This window comes from Canis aureus, chromosome 1 (genome assembly GCF_053574225.1).
Source record: "Canis aureus isolate CA01 chromosome 1, VMU_Caureus_v.1.0, whole genome shotgun sequence".
NCBI lineage: Eukaryota > Metazoa > Chordata > Mammalia > Carnivora > Canidae > Canis > Canis aureus.
Window position 1 is genome coordinate 72,023,853 of NC_135611.1, and position 17,225 is coordinate 72,041,077.

A 17,225-nucleotide genomic window follows, 5' to 3' on the forward strand; every position below is an offset into this window, starting at 1 on the left:
CTCAGAGAGTCTTTGGAAGGACTTAGTTCCATCCTTATGTCAGTCTATTCAAGATTCAGATTCCCAGTACAGAGTCTGGTTTGCCTAACTTGAAGAATCACCATCTCACCTCTTGACTGATGCCACCAGGTGCCTTGATTAACAGGCTTACCAAGATTTGTGGAATGGAGGAGAGATTCTTTCCTCAAGGGAAAGAAAGGTGTTGTAACCAAAAGAAGGGAGGAGGAATGCTCAAAGGCACAGTCAATAGATGCTCATCTGTTAAGTCATCATTTCTCAATAGGGGTGTCATCGGCCTTTGGGGGAAGACCATTTTTTTGTTGTGAGCTGCTGTTCCAGTGCATTGTAGTTTGTTCAACATCCCTAGCTCCAGAGCACTAAATGCCAGCAGCAACTCAACTGGTAAGCATCACAATCAGATCATTGCTTATTTCCCAGCCATAACCATCCTTTTACCACCCTCCCCCCCGCCCCCACACACACACATACAGGCTGTAGAACAGCTCATCAGGAAGGACCAAGGCTGCATGGTCTCTAAAGCTGTTTCCATTTAAAACAATCAGATGTAGTCCCATTACCAAACAAAAAGATTGTTCGTAATTTGGCTATAATAAAATGTTTCCTGTCTCGTACCAAAAAGTGTCCCCAAATATCTAAACAGACCTCATCTAGAACCATATGAACTATATAAGCTCATTAATTTGTTTCTTCAGTTTTTTGTTTAGGGCACAGACTTCAGAGCTAGACCCTCTGAATCAAATCCTACAACCTGTAGCTTTGCTGTTTACTAGCAGTTACTTCCTTTGGGCTTTTACATAATCTTACTTTGGGCATTTACATAATCTCTCTGTGCCTCTCTAAACTGAGGATAATGATAGTACCTATTTCATAAGGTTGCTTAGAGGATTAAATTATCCAGTGTGCATAAAGCATTTAATATATTTTCAAGAGCCTAATAAGTGTATGTATAAGCTATTACTATGTTTCTAAAATGGAATATTAATAAGTTTCACATAGATATGCCTTTAAACTTTTTTTTTCTGGGGAAGTTACCTTTTAATTAAATTACTATATATGGAAAAGCATTTTGTCATTTAGTTTAGAACTATACTTTGAAAAATATCAATGAATTATTCATTTTTTATCCAGTATTTTATTGTTTGCCAGGCATGCATTAAATTCTTGGAGACAGGGAATTTATATACTAGTGGAGGAAGCAATAACTGAGTGAACAAATAATTACTGATGTGGTACAAGCTGTGGAGGAATCAGCAGAAAGCAGTGAAGTAGGGTTGGTGGAACAGATGAGGGCCTGGACAGGATGGTGGGCAGTGGAGGAGCAGCATAGGAAATGAGAGCATGTACCAGAGCTAAGTTTTTGCAGAACTTCAGAGACTCCAGGAAGGGGCTGGGACCTTTTCTACAGGGAGTCAGGACTTCTTTCTCAGGAAGCTTTTGAAGTTGGGAATAGGTTTTAAGCAGGAGTGTGCTGGGTGTGATTCATTTGGGAAAGTCATTTTTGTGAACTGTAGAAAAGAACTGGAGAGGGTCAGGAGGGACTAGGTAGAAGACTCTAGGGAAGAAATGGATGGGATGGGATGGCATCAGTGGGGTTGGAAAGAAGTGGGTGAAGTTAAATGAAATCACATTTATTTTGGAAGTAGAATTGACAGGTGTCAGTGATGGCTTGGATGACGAGGGCAATGAGAGGAAAGGGAGGAATCAGGGAGAAGGCCTAGGTTTTTGGCTACTATGTGCTATTCGGCAGGATGCATATATATCCTCTATGATTAAACCTTTTTTTCCCTCATCGTCCTTTTTAAGACTAAATTTTTTGTACTATTTAAAAACTTCCACCTGCCTGGTCTAGAGTTTTTTGTACTGCAACCAAATTGTATGATCTCCTTAAATATTTTGGTTTTCTTCTTTAGTAATGATACCCCCTTTGTTGATATTTTTGGCACTTGATTGAGACCATCTTATCTGTTGATGATTGCTGCCGAAGGTTTAAACTCACCATTTGCTGAGCTGTCATTTGAAATCAAATAGCTGAGTATCATCCCTGGCCCAAGAAAGTATGAGACCTTGTAAAAGCCTGTGAGGTTGAGAGGCAGACCTCTCTTCTCTGCCTGGTGTGCTTCTTATGGGTGAAGGTGGCGAGAAGCTGGGATGGTGATGGCCACTCAGGGTTATTTAGCCAGCTCTGCCTAAGGCACATGCTCACTGTACAACTGCACAACTCCATGGTTCTTTTTAAAATATACTGCAGGTGGGATAAATCAAGTTTATGGGCTATTTTCTGTCACTTAGGACAAGTACACTACCTCAATAATTGCAGCTTGTCATATTACACTAAAATATGATTTCTTCTTGTGAATGAATTGAGGTCAAGCAAATATACTAGTCTTTAATTAAATCGATTGCTCAAATCAATGCATGTGAAATGAATTCTTTTACTTTTTCCTAAAAAAGAGAGATTGGGAAGAAATTTCAGTAGGCAGTAATGCATAGAGATTTTCTTTAACACCTAAATGAGAAGCCAGAAATGCGCATAAAACATGAAAACTTCAAAAACATTTTTTAGACACAACTATTACTAAACACCCATGGATGTTTTTTATTTCCCATTACATTAAAATACTCAAATGAACTTCATATCCAGAACATTTAAAAATAGTTCAATCTTAAAAAGAAGATATAAAATATTATCAGCTGTGTTTTTTGTGCATCATTAGCATGTGTCTGTGAAGGTAATGACTTCTAGTGTGATATTACTCTGATAAAAAGTTCAGATGGTGAAAACTATAGCTGTAGCTGGGTGACATGTTTTAAAATAATTCAAAGATGACTCCATAGAAGGCATGTTCTTTTAGTCCCTGTATTCCCCCTGTCACTCATCAGTGGAATATGAAGCTGCCAATAAAAATACATTTAAAAATGTTTCCCCTTTTCTTCTAGATTTGATGCGTACTCATGTTTCCTTCAGTGCTTGGTAGGCCACTGTGAGGGTCCATCACCTTTTCTCTTTTTCCAAGATGGCTCAAGATTCCGTAGACTTTTCTTCTCATTATCAGTTTTGGATGCAGAAGCTTTCTGTGTGGGAACATGCCTCTACTTTGGAAACCCAGCAAGATACCTGCCTTCACCTGCCTCGATTTCAGGAGTTCCTGAGGCAGATATATGAAGTCTTGAAAGAACTGGTGAGTGGTGGACCAATATAATGAATTTCTACCACATTTAACAAAGCCTGAATGTTATTTAGGGTCAGGATTTGCGGTATTCACCTGATGTATTGATCGATTAGAAAGACAAATTAGTTGTAGGTAATACAGACAGGGGGCAGTTTCCTGACCTCTGATTTCTTATGATTTCAGTCTTTCTTTTTAACTTAGTTACATTGTTATATGAAACATTGTTATTTTTTTTTGAAACATTGTTATTATTGACACTTGCTTTGGGGTAATAATTGGGATTCTTTTAAAAGCATTTGCAACTTTTAAATATTGAAGAGTTTTCCGAAATGCTTATCCTTTCTTTTTTTCTTTTTTTTTCTGAAGAGAGGGTGGGAAGTGGAGAGGAGGGACAGAGTGTGAGAGAGTAAGAATCTTAAGCAGGCTCCATGCACAGGGGCAGAGCCTGATGCTGGGCTTGACTTCACAACCCTGAGATAATGACTTGAACTGAAATCAAGAGTTGGACAGTTAACCAACTGAGCCACCCAGGCACCCCAGTGCTTACCCTTTCTTTAACATTGTCTCAAATAAGTTCTACCAAGAGATCATAAATAATAAGATCTCTTCTTAGGAATATTTTAAGTGGTCTTTTCTGGTGAATATTAAGATTTTGAGTATCTTCACTATTGTATAAATGTATTGTGTTCAAAATTTGATATATTTTAATTTTGACATGATTTCTCATCTTTACTGTGATAGATATTTTTATGAATTAATGTGCTTTCATATTATGAAAATAATCTTTGTTTTATACTTTCTGATTTCAAAATGAAAAGCGAAATTTTCATTTAACATGGGTGTTCTTGTGTTACATTTTAATTCTTCATCAAAGAAGCAAGTCAGAAATTTGAAGAATTGTTCGTGTGGATGATACGAGTTCTTATGTCTTTAGCAACTAGAAGGAAAGATAGAGCCTGTATAAGCAACCAATACTACCTTTTAAAATTGTTTTTCCATAATAGTACTTCTGCAACTTGGCTTTCAATTGGTCCCAGAAAGTCTAGGACTGGCCTTGATGCTAAGACAGATGTGAAGAATTGATTGGTACAGCAGCTTACATCTCAGCTTATGTACATATTACCCCATTTAGGTCTTATTTTTTACCTTTCTTGAATGATAAAGAAGTGGGAAGTGGGCCAGTTTACAACAGCATGTCAATTTTTAATCTTAAGCTGTTTTCTATTTAGTTGCTCTTTTTTTGTCTCAGGTTTTAGGTCCGATATGTATCTTTATGCCTTGGATGCTTTTATTTCTTTTTACAAGTTTCCAGAGTTCTTTTTTTTTTTTTTTTCAGAGTTCTTGTTCTCTCAAACCTTCTTTGAAGTAGCCCCAGTAAAGCTGAGTTAGGAACCTCTCTTATGTTAGAGTAAAAAACCAAGATGAAGATACAGGATTATATAATTATTAATCACCCACAGTATTTTTTCACTCTTATGCATTGTTATTTTTAAACAAATTGGCCTTTCCTAAGTATGAGTAAAATAAAGGTAATTTTATAACAAGATTGATTTTACATTCATGTGCTATACATCTTAGTTTTGGTGCTGTGGTTTAAGGATGAAGTAAGGTGGTTACTTGTTAAATTTTATTTAAATTTCCTACTTTTCTGAATTACATACTAAATATTCAAACTCCCTCAACCTGAAGTGTTAGTTCAGCATTTCTAAGTTGTGTGGTGTCCTTTTATTGACCAAAACATAATTTTCTTTTACAGAATTCAAGTACAATCATCGAAAGATTCCCCACAATTGGTCAACTGTTGGCAAAAACTTGCTGGAATCCTTTTATTTTAGCATTTGGTAAGAATCTGTCCTCTCAGGCAGCCCCCGTGGTACAGTGGTTTAGCGCCGCCTGCAGCCTAGGGCATGACCCTGGAGACCCTGGATGGAGTTCAGGCCTTCTGCATGGTGCCTGCTCTCCCTCTGCCTGTGTCTCTGCCTCTCTCTCTCTCTCTCTCTCTCTCTCTCTCTGTGTCTCTATGAATAAATAAATAATCTTAAAAAAAAAAAGAATCTGTCCTCTCAAAATACAAACTTCTAATGATAATTTTAATCTTGCATTGTCCAACAGAATACAGAGCTTCAAATTATAAATATTGTCCCATTGCTTTTTTTTTTTAAGATTTTATTTATTTATTCATAGAGAGAGGCAGAGACACAGGCAGAGGGAGAAGCAGGCTCCATGCAGGGAACCCGATGTGGGACTTGATCCCAGGTCTCCAAGATCACACCCCAGGCTGCAGGGGGCGCCAAACCGCTGCGCCACCTGGGCTTCCCTGTCCCATTGCTTATAAAACTATTAAGATATATTTATTGTTGCATTGGAAACATAACATCCTTTTCTTGTCGATACATGTTCGTATAATCACATATATACACACACACCTACACACATGCAGATCTGTAAGAAAATAGAACTTGTATTATAGTGTAGACTCTTCCAGATGATTATCATAATCTTATTTTTAATTCAGTGTAAAATGGTTATAATAATGAATTATTCCTTGTTTCACAATTTCATATTAACGCAAATGCTACTCTTTTCCATGTGTAAAATAATTCTTCAGTGCCTGAATCCTCCCATGGCCCTGACATTATTTAGGAGTGATTGTGGTTTTACCTAAGGTGAAGAAGAACTTGGGGACACTCTGGGGGGAGATGTTCCTTTCCTGACATCCTACCTACCTGTCTAGCATCATTTCCTGTGTAATCTTCTAAACCACACCACACACATGGTAGCCAGTCAAATTACTAACAGTGTCTTGAAGGTACATGACATCAGGGCTTCTGATGTGTGATTCCTTTGCCTGGAGCTCTAGTCTCATCTGTCCTCATATAGTTTCTTTGAAGCAGTTTTGCTGGGGCTGAGTTAGGAACTTCTCTTAGTAGTCTCCATAGCTGATTGCCTCTCCCTTAATTATAACACTACACTGTTTTGTAATTGTTGGTTTACCTATCTGATGTCCTGGAGAACTGAATGCCTTTCAAGAGTAGGAACTGTGGTTTTATTTCTTTTTGTTATCCTAGGGCCTAGCATAGAGTAGCATAGAGTAGAGCAGACACATCTGAAGGTGTACAGTTGAGGTTTATTGCCTTGATTTGGCTATATTTTTCACTATGTAATATTTACTTGAAGATAGTTTGCTGGATAGGTAATTATGGATGAAAGCAAGGAAATCACTTTCCCCATAATGTAAAACTGATAAAAGCCAGGATCCCACCCATCTAAATGATCTGTCTGGATCACAGTCATGGTTGAAGTGGTCCAGTTCTGGCTTTAACACCAGTCAGCCTCATATGAATGTATATATTCACTGGACAGATATTTACTAAGTTTGGTTTTTGTTTTTGTTTTTTTAATATTCAAGGCCTTGGAAAACATGGCTACAATTTCTCCACCGGAAGTATCCAGTCATAGAGAAAAGACATCTTTGCAGATTAGCCTGACTCAGAAATGGTTTGTGTTACAGAATTCTAAACAAGGAGCTGAGAGATAAAGGAGAGTTTCACAGGGGAGGTTGAGCTGGGGCCAACTCTTAGGGGACAGTAGATGAGACCAGACTTTCTTAGACAAGCTACCAGACTCTCATTAGGTTTGATTCCCTTTTAGTAAAAGCAAGCGGCTGGACTGATTTATACCCTTGGCCTTAAACTTGTGTCTATCTGTGATCTTTCCTTAGCACCTATCCCTATTACATTGGCCCCCTCTGAAAACCAGAAACCAGTCCTTCATCTCTTTTTGTTTTCAGTGCATATGTTATGTTTTGAACTGCCTGTTAAATTTCAGCTTCCCGTTTGAAGTGTGCCTTGGGTTCTGAGCTTATAGTGGAGACTGATGGGCAGTAGAACTCTTATGATGAATCAAGTCTTGCCTGTGTTGCTACTGTTGGTTTGCTAGTTGGGCACATTTATCCAGGAAAGAATCTTTTCTTAGGGTTTTATAATATCAAAATAACTTTTTAAATACAGGAAAGATGACAATTTCCATCAAAGAAAAAGTAAGTCTCTCATAATGTTAAGTGAGAATCAGTTCAAAATAAGGATAATACAGAAAGAGGAAGGATTTGGAAATGAAAAGGCACCACTAGGAACAGAGAAAAACCAGATAATGGAAAAGGTGGGAACACCTTTTATTGAGGGGTATTCTCTGCATATACTTACTGCTTTTACCTACTTGGAATTCTGGCCAATTGTTTTGCCTTTGCCCTCTTGATTGAGCACAACAGCTATAACCTCACTATTTGCTATTTATTGCTGTGTAAAAATTTGCCCCCAAACGTGGCAGCTTAAAATAATAAATACTTATTGTCTTAAAAAATGCTGCCTTTACACTTTTAAATTATGGATTAAAGAATTTTAAAAGGATTTTAAAGAATTAATTTAGGTTTCATTTGGAATTTTAGCTCAGGATACCCCCCAAAAAAATATTAGGTGGCAAATATGTGGTAGTATATTCTTTTCCCTTCCATTCATTTTATCTATCTATCTATCTATCTATCTATTTATTTATTTATTTATTTATTTAAAGGATTTTATTTATTTATTCATGAGACACAGATTGAGAGAGAGAGAGGCAGAGGCACAGGCAGAGGGAGAAGCAGGCTCCATGCAGGGAGCCCGAGCTGGGACTCCATCCTGGGTCTCCAGGATCAGGCCCTGGGCTGAAGGCTGCGCTAAACCGCTGAGCCATCCGGGCTGCCCTCCATTCATTTTTAGAATCCAAATTTGCAGGAAGATCTGCTGGCAGTGACTGCTTATATGATGAATCCCAGGCATTTTTCCATCTCTCTTAACTGCCCTGCTGGATGTCCACTCTGAATGTAGGGGCCTCTGGGGAGGATCCTGACAGATGCCTTCTCTCCTGCAGTGTTTGTTGGTGGCACTCATGAATAACAAGTGATGGCTTGCATCTGTAAATCCCTAAAGCAAAGTGAGCTCATTAGCAATACATTTCAGTGCATTTCAGTACATTGACTCTGGGCAAAGGAAGGCACCTCCTAAAGGGTGGGTGAACATTTCTTGGGCTGCTCGCTCTCTCTTGTTTTCTGTTTTTTTAATTTTTTTTTTAGAGAAAAACTTTTTAAATGATATACTTGTTGAACTAAATGTGCAGATTCACTGAACATATGGGGCAAATTTATATCTTATATCTTGTTTTAGATTTAAGTTCCATAAAATAACATTTTCTTTCTTTTTCTCTTCCTCCTCCTCTCTTTTAGAGGTGAGTGTCTGATTTTTGGAAGTGCTCCCCATTGGGTTGTATTTTTTCTAACTGGGAAGGCTGCTTGCATAGTAAGCATATCATTGGATGTGTCTGACACTCTGTGACATGAAGATAGTTATAATTTCTAATACTTAAAGCATAGGAAGTACAACAGTCAGATTTTTAATCAGTGGCATTGACTCAACCTGAAGAATCCTAGGGACCTTCAGAGGTTAAATGACAGGATTCTTGAAGTAAACCTATAATAAGCAAGCTGGTGATATATTTGAGCTTATAAAAACTAGGGAAAAATCAGTATCTCACAAAGTAACTCCTGATAAAGTTTGTTCAGAGATGTTATTTAGGGAACTTAAACTTATGATGCTTATGGGGAAAAAGTGGGTCTAATAAACAATTACTATTACCATTCTTTGGTGTGTGGTTGAAAATGCAGAGGTAGCTTACTGCAGTTTGTATTTTCCTTATTTCTTGTTACTGTAGCCCTTAGAAATGTTTGAAACTGCCTTTGGCTCAGTTTTTGAGACTGCAGAAGATGAGAGGGTAAAGGGTATCAGGTGATTCTGCAGAGGTTTGATTCCAGGTGCTGGTGTTCCTCAGCTGCCACCAATGGCCTTTGGAAGAAGGCTACATTTGCTTGGCTCTAGTGTAGGTACTGACATTTTCAGTTTTAGGCAGCATTTGTTTCTCAGTTGTGTTGTTAAATCTCCAACTGGAATGGACTCAGTTACCAAACGAGGAAAAAGAAAAGGGCTCACTGAGTAGATATTCTTGCCAAGTATAAGATTTCAAGTTCAGCATTTTCATCACATATTTGGTAAAGTTTTAAATTTAGAGGAAAGAATGAGGAACATGTAAGAGGCATCTATTTTATCCAGATCATTTTGGATAAATTTTAAAACAGAATAAATTTTAAAATGATCCTTTATTAAATTTCTTTTTAACAAATGAGGATGTTTTGGGAAATTAGAAAATTTTTTTTTTTTTTTTTGGAAATTAGAAAATTAAGAGATTAAGACAAATATATACTGTTGCCTGTAACAGTTATATTGCTTTAAAAAGGTTGAAATTACTAACAGTTTGAAATATGCTTTAAGAGAACTGATCTTGTGAAAAGTGCAGTTCTTTTAGTTATTTCTGTTATTCTCTTTGGCTTTCAAAATTGTTGCTCTATCAGAAAGGGAATTGACCACATAAGGGCTAAGCATAAGTGATCCTGAAACCACAAGAAAAAAAAAACCCACGAAGTTAAGTTTCACACATGGTTCTGTGAACTTAGTAGGTTGAGATTTTCCTAAAATATAATAACATGTATTTCCTTTAAATACAGTGTTTAAAAATTTTTTATGCTGATTATCTTTTCTATTTGACAAAACCTCATTTTAGTTTTCCTTTTTGCAGATGAAAGCCAAAAAATTCTAATATGGTGCTTATGTTGTCTAATTAATAAAGAACCACAGAATTCTGAAGAATCTAAACTTAACTCCTGGACCAGGGTAAGAATAAATCTTGCCGCGCACTGCTTTGCATTGAATTGATTGTTTAAAGGTGCTCCTTTGATAGTCCAGGTCTATGATGTTTTAGAAACTTTTTCAGAAATATAGTTTTCACTGTTCCATTATCTTGCTGGATGTTTCACGAGATTTCATTCTTGATTAATTGTTAATTCAAGAATGTAGCGGTGTTTAGGGTGAATTTCTCATGCCTGGAAGGCCTAGTTGTTAGGTTTTTTCCAAGATGAACGGCGCAGAGAAAAAAAAAAAAAAAAACGGCAGAGCCAGGCAAGTAGGTTTGAGAGTGCATTAATGGGGAGTGCTCCCGGCGAGGTTCCGTGACTCGGAGAGATGGCCCGAGTCAGGGAAGTCGCGCCGGGGTTGGGGAGTCTGGGGGTTTTTTAAGCCTTATTGGTTCCGATCCGGATACGGGTGGGTCCCTTGCCAAAATAGGCAAGGGCACACCATGTCCCTAGGTGATTGGCTGGGGGTGGGGATAGTACAGACGATGGGGGGTGGTCCCTGGCTGGAAAGTCCTGGCTGGAAAGTTTCGGTTTTCCATCTAGGCTTCGATTTACTGGAGATGACGTGGTGGTCATGGCTCCTTTGGCGGGAAGATCAGCCATTTTGACCCAATTTGAGATGTCTGCCATTTTGGGTGCCCCTGTCTCTCAGCCAGCCCAACTAATGCTGTATGATTTTGTAAAGTTACTTTCAGGTAATTAAAAGAATGTTCTGTCTTTCCTCCTAGCAATTGCTATCCTTCAAAAAAGTATTTCTCTTTGGGCACATGGGTGGCTCAGTGGTTGAGCATCTGCCTTTGGCTCTGGTGTGATCCTGGTCCTGGGATGAAGTCCCACTTCAGGTTCCCTGGAGGGAACCTGCTTCTCCCTCTGCCTGTATCTCTGCCTCTCTCTCTCTCTCTTTCTCTCTCTCACAAATAAAATAAAACCTTAAAAAAAAAAAGTTGTTTCTCCCTATCAGCCTTGTTTAAAAACTTACATAATTCCTGTCTGAGTACTTTTCTGCCTCTCTCAAATCTAATCTGTAGTAAAATGAAAATTCAGAAGTGCCCTGGGAGCTGCTGTCTTTATTTTATATCCTGAAGTTGCTCTCCAGGCCAGGATGCTCAGACTAGCACCGGTGCTCGTTGGCTAGTGCTGCTCACACCATCAAATTTGTTACTTGCCTGTGTTAGTCCACAGAACCCATAGCCTACTGCATTCCCCATCTGTTTTTGCTTTCTCTCGAAGAGCAGGCACAAGTTGGTGAATATTATAAGGCTGGGCTGTGGCTGCCTTCACCACCAGCAAATTGCTTATTCTTTTCCCATACCCCACACTGTCCTACTGTAATAACCTCAAGGACTCGCTGATGCTTGTCAGACTCCACTTAGTATGCATATAGTTCAGATTAGCTGCTTAGTATTATGAACTCACACACTCAGAGTAATGCATACAGTGTTGTCTGTCAGTCTGACCAGTGATATCATTCCATTCACTGCTTTCTACTATGCCTTTGTTTTAAACAAAATTGCTGACAGGACTGACAAAGACGATGTTTGTATTTTTCCATTAGATTAAAATAATTGAAGGGACAGTAGAAATGAAAAGGATTGGGTGGGGGAAGGAAAGGGTGCAAACTTTAACTAGAAGGTGAATTACTGTAAAGAGCTACAGAAAGGAACTGATGAGTAGAATTAGGAAAGAAAAGATATAAAAAAACAAGCCTATAGAAATAGAATAACATACAGTTTTTAATTTTTTAAATTATTGCTTTTGTTGAGTATTTGATGTTTTAATGATTACTTAGAATATATTTTTGTATTGGCTAGTTCATTAAGTCCTGAAATAGGCCATCTAATAAAGTGTTTTGGGGGTCTTTAGGTTAACATTCTTCATTTAAACTAATGACTTTATTAGCCTATTTAAAAATTTCTAGCCTTGCATTTTATTCTGTGGACTTCCCTTATTTAATACTGTGTCCTGGGGATCCCTGGGTGTCAGCGGTTTGGCGCCTGCCTTTGGCCCAGGGCACGATCCTGGAGTCCCGGGATCGAGTCCTGCGTCAGCCTCCCGGCATGGAGTCTGCTTCTCCCTCCTCCTGTATCTCTGCCTCTCTTTCTCTCTATGTCTATCATAAATAAATTAATAAATCTTTAAAAAAAATACTGTGTCCCTTTATCAATAGGTACATATATAGCACAGGAAGGTTAACTTAAAATCTTAATTCCTGCCATTAGGGAATTCGCAGACTGGTAACCAGAGCTATGTATAGGTGTGATGGTGACACAGAGAACACTTGCTTAGACTTGGGAGTCTGTAGATGTATTCTGCAGGAGGTAATATATCAGCTGAGTTTTGAAGGGTGACTAGGAGAACAGGCATAGAGCTTTAGGAAGGATAATTCTCTCAGCAGAAAAAGCATGCGCAAAAATGGTGGTGAGAAAGCCAGTATTGTACTCAGGGAACTGCAGGTACTTAGATAATGCTTGAGCTTGGGATTTTATACAGCTAGTGATGAAGCATGAAAACATAAGTATAATTATATGAAGTTTTTTTTTAATTTTAATTTATTTATGATAGTCACACACACAGAGAGAGAGAGAGAGGCAGAGACACAGGCAGAGGGAGAAGCAGGCTCCATGCACCGAGAGCCCGACGTGGGATTCGATCCCGGGTCTCCAGGATTGTGCCCTGGGCCAAAGGCAGGCGCCAAACCACTGCGCCACCCAGGGATCCCTTATATGAAGTTTTTATTTTATTTTGAAGGTAGTGGGGAAACTAAAGTTTTTTGTTTTTTTTTTTTAAAGATTTATTTATTTATGATAGATATATAGAGAGAGGCAGAGACACAGGAGGAGGGAGAAGCAGGCTCCATGCTGGGAGCCCGACGCGGGACTTGATCCCGGGACTCCAGGATCACGCCCTGGGCCAAAGGCAGGTGCCAAACCGCTGAGCCACCCAGGGATCCCCGGAAACTAAAGTATTTTAAACAGAGAAATTATCTGGCCAGGTGTGAATTTTAGAAACATAACGCAAAAGGAAGTTGATTTGGAAGGGAGCAGGGATAGTGCTTTGGCAGCTATTGTAGTGATGAAGGGGTGAAATCATGTAGCCCTGAATGAAATAGAGAAGAGGGGCCAGATTTATGATGCAAATAAGGTAAATATTCAAAAGATGTAATGGCAGGTTACGTACTAATGTACTTAGGTATAGGTGGAGTTGAAATGCTATTCTCAGGAGAGTGAGCTGATTTACACACGAGAGCTCACAGTGCTCAGGGCTTGGGAGCAGTGGAGCCTTGGGGGAGGGTGAGGTTGCCCAGAGAGGTTGCCCAGGGTGAGGTTGCCCAGAGGTTGCACCTGGCATGGGGAAAGGAAAGGGCCTCAGGACAACCTTGGGAGACACTGGCATTTAAAAACAAGGGAGTCAGGGCATCTGGATGGCTCGGTGGTTGAGAGTCTTCCTTTGGCTCAGGTCATGATCCTGGGGTCCTGAGATCAAGTTCTGCATCAGGCTCCTCGCAGGAAGTCTGCTTCTCCCTGTGCCTATGTCTCTGTCTCTCTCTGTGGCTCTCATAAATTAAAAAAATGAAAATCTTAAACAACAACAACAACAACAAAATACCAGGGAGTCAAAGGTGTAGAAGGAGAAGACCAGCAGCATTTCAAGAAAGAACGAGGGTTGTGCACACCTACCACTATAGTGCAGCGCACCCAACACAAAATATATTCTACATAGATAATTTAAGTTTTCCAGTAGCTGCTTTAAGAGACAAAAAGATATAAATTAAGTTTTTAAAAGATTTTATTTATTAGAGGGAGAGAGCATAAGCAGGGGGAAGGGCAGAAGGAGAAGCAGGTTCTCTGCTGAGCCGGGAGCCCCACAAGAAGCTCAGTCCTAGTACTGGGAGATCATGACCTGAGCCGAAGGCAGATGCTTAGCTGACTAAGCCATGGAGGCGCCTCAGAAATAAGTGAAATTAATTTTAGTAATTTTTATGTAATCCAGTATATCTAAAATACTATCATTTCAACATATAATCAATATAAAAATTATTAGTGAGATTATTTTATAATCTCTATTCATCTTAATTCATTGAAATCCAGTGTGTGTGTTATGCTTAAATTTTGCGTCTACGTGTTACATCTTAATACAGATGCTAAATTTTCACTGGAAGTTCTTACTCTGTTTTTTCAATTTCATAAAATTTACTCTTGAAAAAGTAGGTTCACATACCCAAATTATTCTGGGTATGTGAAATTTATAACTGAACCAAGTGTCAGTTTTTAAATTTAAATTTCATTAAAATTTTAAAAATTAAAAAATTCCTTCCTTCATCATACTCAGTACATTTGACATGCTCAGTAGCCCCATGTGGCTGGTGGTCACTGTATTTTGGACAGGGCAGCTGTCGGGCATAAAGATAAGGATCAAAAAAGAGTGCTTGGATTTAAGCCACTTGGAGGAATGACCTTGGTGAGAATAGGATGAGTGGGAAGTGCAGTAAGTAGCCAGATTGCTACACTGAGGAATGTGATTGAAACAGTCTGAGTCAAAAAATAAGAATTTCCTCGGTAAATTCTAAAATTCAGTAAAAATTCAGATTAGTAGATTGAGTTGTAGGAGTTGTAATTTTAGAACAGAGATGAAATAAAAATTCTGTTTGCTGGCCATATGTTAGTCCATGTTAATATGTTGGAAATACATTAATATATGTGTTTGTTTTTGTTTTTGAGGTTTTACTGGTAACCTCAAATGTCCCATCACATAACTGAGAAGTGGCTATTTTTACAGTTTGGAACTTACTGAAGTCACAGGATTCTTTCATGTCTTTTTGGAATACTTGGTTCTTGAAAAGCTTAATCGAACAGATACTTTTTGAGCACCTACTGTTTGTCAGGCACTACAACAGAGGCTGAGGCTATTGCAGTGGATTTAAAGTCTGTTCTGAGAGGTTATAATCCAGGGGAGATATCCAGGCCTACCAAATTTAGGAGACACCTGTCTTCTCTGGGCAAGACCATACCTCTGTAAATTGTATTCTAATGAGAAGAAAACAGCAGAATACCAGGGACAGAAATCATTACTTCATTTTTATTCCCTTTCAAAATGCAGTGCTAATACCCAAATGTTACCTAATTTGCTTTAATCCTCTATTTCATTCTTCTTTTTTAAAAAACACAACTTTTAAATTACAGAATCTAACAGAGAAAGAAGTACATCAAGCATAAATGACAAGCTTAACAAATTATCATAAAATAATTTACAGTTATTTTTATGACTACTTTTATGACTGCTACCTTGGTCAGGAACTAGAACAGGGCATTACCTGCCTCTGCTAACTCCCTCCCCTCAGGTACTCCTTCCTGCCTACATGCTCCTTTGTCTCCCTCTAGTAGAACCACTAGCCTAGCTTTTACTTACATTGCTTTATGGTTTTACCACTTAATTATGCAGTTTGGCTTATTATTTCAACTTGATATAAATGAAATAATACACTATGTATTGTTTTGTGTTTGATTTATTTTGTTCAGAATTATGTTTGTAGGATTCACCCATGATCTTAGATGTAGTTGGCACTTGCTCATTTTCAGTGTGGTATAGTACTGCGTTTTATTAATGTACCACAGTTAATTTATCCATTCTGTTTTTGATGGGAATTTGTTTCTGGTTAGGGCAACTAGGAGCAGAGTTGCTGTCACATTTTCTCCCATATATCCAGGGCTCAAAGCATCTATTATATAAAGAACTACAGAGGAAAAGAAGAACAATTGGAGAGTGAGATAATGTGTTTTGTACATTGTCAGGTTTGATCCGGTTGGTAGTGAAATGAAATAGAGAGGCCAGGCAAAGTTTGGGTCGAGGCAAGCTTTTAATGGAAGCGCTCTCCGGCGAGGTTCCGGGGCCGCAAGGGAGTAAGACCGAGGAAGTTGCGCGCGGGCATAATACAGGCAGGCTTTTATAGGGAAGAGTAGGGTGGTGCCGGTATAGGGTGATAGCTGCTTATGTCTGTATATGGTACGGGGTTAGGTAAGGTTCGGTTTCTGTTTCCTGCATAGGTCCTGTTTTCCCATGATGACGTGTCCTTGGGCGGTCCGCTAGGGTCGGGAAAGCCCCGAGGCGAGGGTGACAAGATGGAGGGCCCGCCGCCATTTTGTTGGTGCCTCCTGAAACCCCCTTGATCCCACAGGCCCAACATACATCACTTCAGATACTTGTGAACAAGCTTGCACATGCCTTATTTTGTCAAAGTAAAAAACTTTCTAAAAAAAAAAACAGGTGGATTATAGGTTATTTGACATGCATGTCTTTGATTGTTTCAGCTCATACTAGGTTGTTTCCTATGGTGCTACCTTTGTCATAAGTCAGGTGTCTTTGTATGTGCAGATGTGATCCTAAATCTCTCCATTGGTTTCATCTATCTATGATGGTTCATTTTGTGTCGACTGAACTGGGCTATGCGGTGCCCAGATATTTGGTCATAACATTATTCTTGGTGTTTCCGTGAGGTATTTTTGAAGGTGATTACCATTTAAATAGATTGGGTAAAGCAGATCGTCCTCCCTAACATGTGTGGGTTATTTAATCCGATTAGCCAAAAAGGCTGAACCTTCCCATGACAGTTTTTTCTGTATTGAAATCTAATAAACAATGGGTTTTGAGTGAACCCCAAATTGTATGTTTTGTTATATTTGGTGTAACAGATCATTGTCAAGGCATTCTAAGAGGGAGTGTCCTGAATTTTTAGGAAACCAGTGGTTTCAGAAATGATGGTATTGTGTATACCAAGTTGCAAGACAGGCAAGGGAGTCCAAAGAGACGTAGGTTTGGTGCTGGAACAGCTGCTCTAAAGACTGGTCAGCCAGGGGGCAGACACTGATACTTTGGAAACATGATTATTCTACACTGTTGGTAATTTCCATTATTATTCATTTTTGTGTTGTTTGGGATTTGAAAATGCTAGCCTGGCTCAGCTCATATGTTGAAAGGGAGGGAAAGAATTATTGTTCAAGTTTGAATGGTGATTTAAAAGAGAAATAGCATATTTCTTGAGGGCAATTAGTGAAAGACAATAGGAGACAAGGTAAAATTCAGGCAGGAAGCCGGGGATGCTGAAGATTTCTCTTTCACAGCTCCACTCTGGCAGAACATTGGCAATCCTGTGTGACTGCTGTCTCTTTTGTTTTGGTTTTACTTTCGAAATAACAAACACAATACCAGTATCTTTTCCCACCTGTATTCTATTTGCTTGACTTTCTAAAACCTGCAGTTTG

General features: G+C 38.8%; 1 protein-coding gene across 10 annotated transcripts in view; it reads left to right on the plus strand.

Moving 5' to 3' along the window:
- Positions 1-17,225, plus strand: part of FANCC (FA complementation group C) — a 290,345-nt gene that overhangs the window by 95,877 nt on the left and 177,243 nt on the right. For 8 of the 10 annotated variants that reach the window (XM_077904513.1, XM_077904471.1, XM_077904463.1 and 5 more), the window contains 3 exons: positions 2,959-3,200; positions 4,948-5,032; positions 9,855-9,949. In XM_077904513.1, the coding sequence (XP_077760639.1) occupies positions 3,036-3,200; positions 4,948-5,032; positions 9,855-9,949 (345 nt within the window). In that variant the 5' untranslated portion in view covers positions 2,959-3,035. Of the gene's footprint in view, positions 1-283; positions 403-2,958; positions 3,201-4,947; positions 5,033-9,854; positions 9,950-17,225 lie in introns of all 10 variants that reach the window. The other 2 variants (XM_077904481.1, XM_077904507.1) reach the window with 2 other exon arrangements.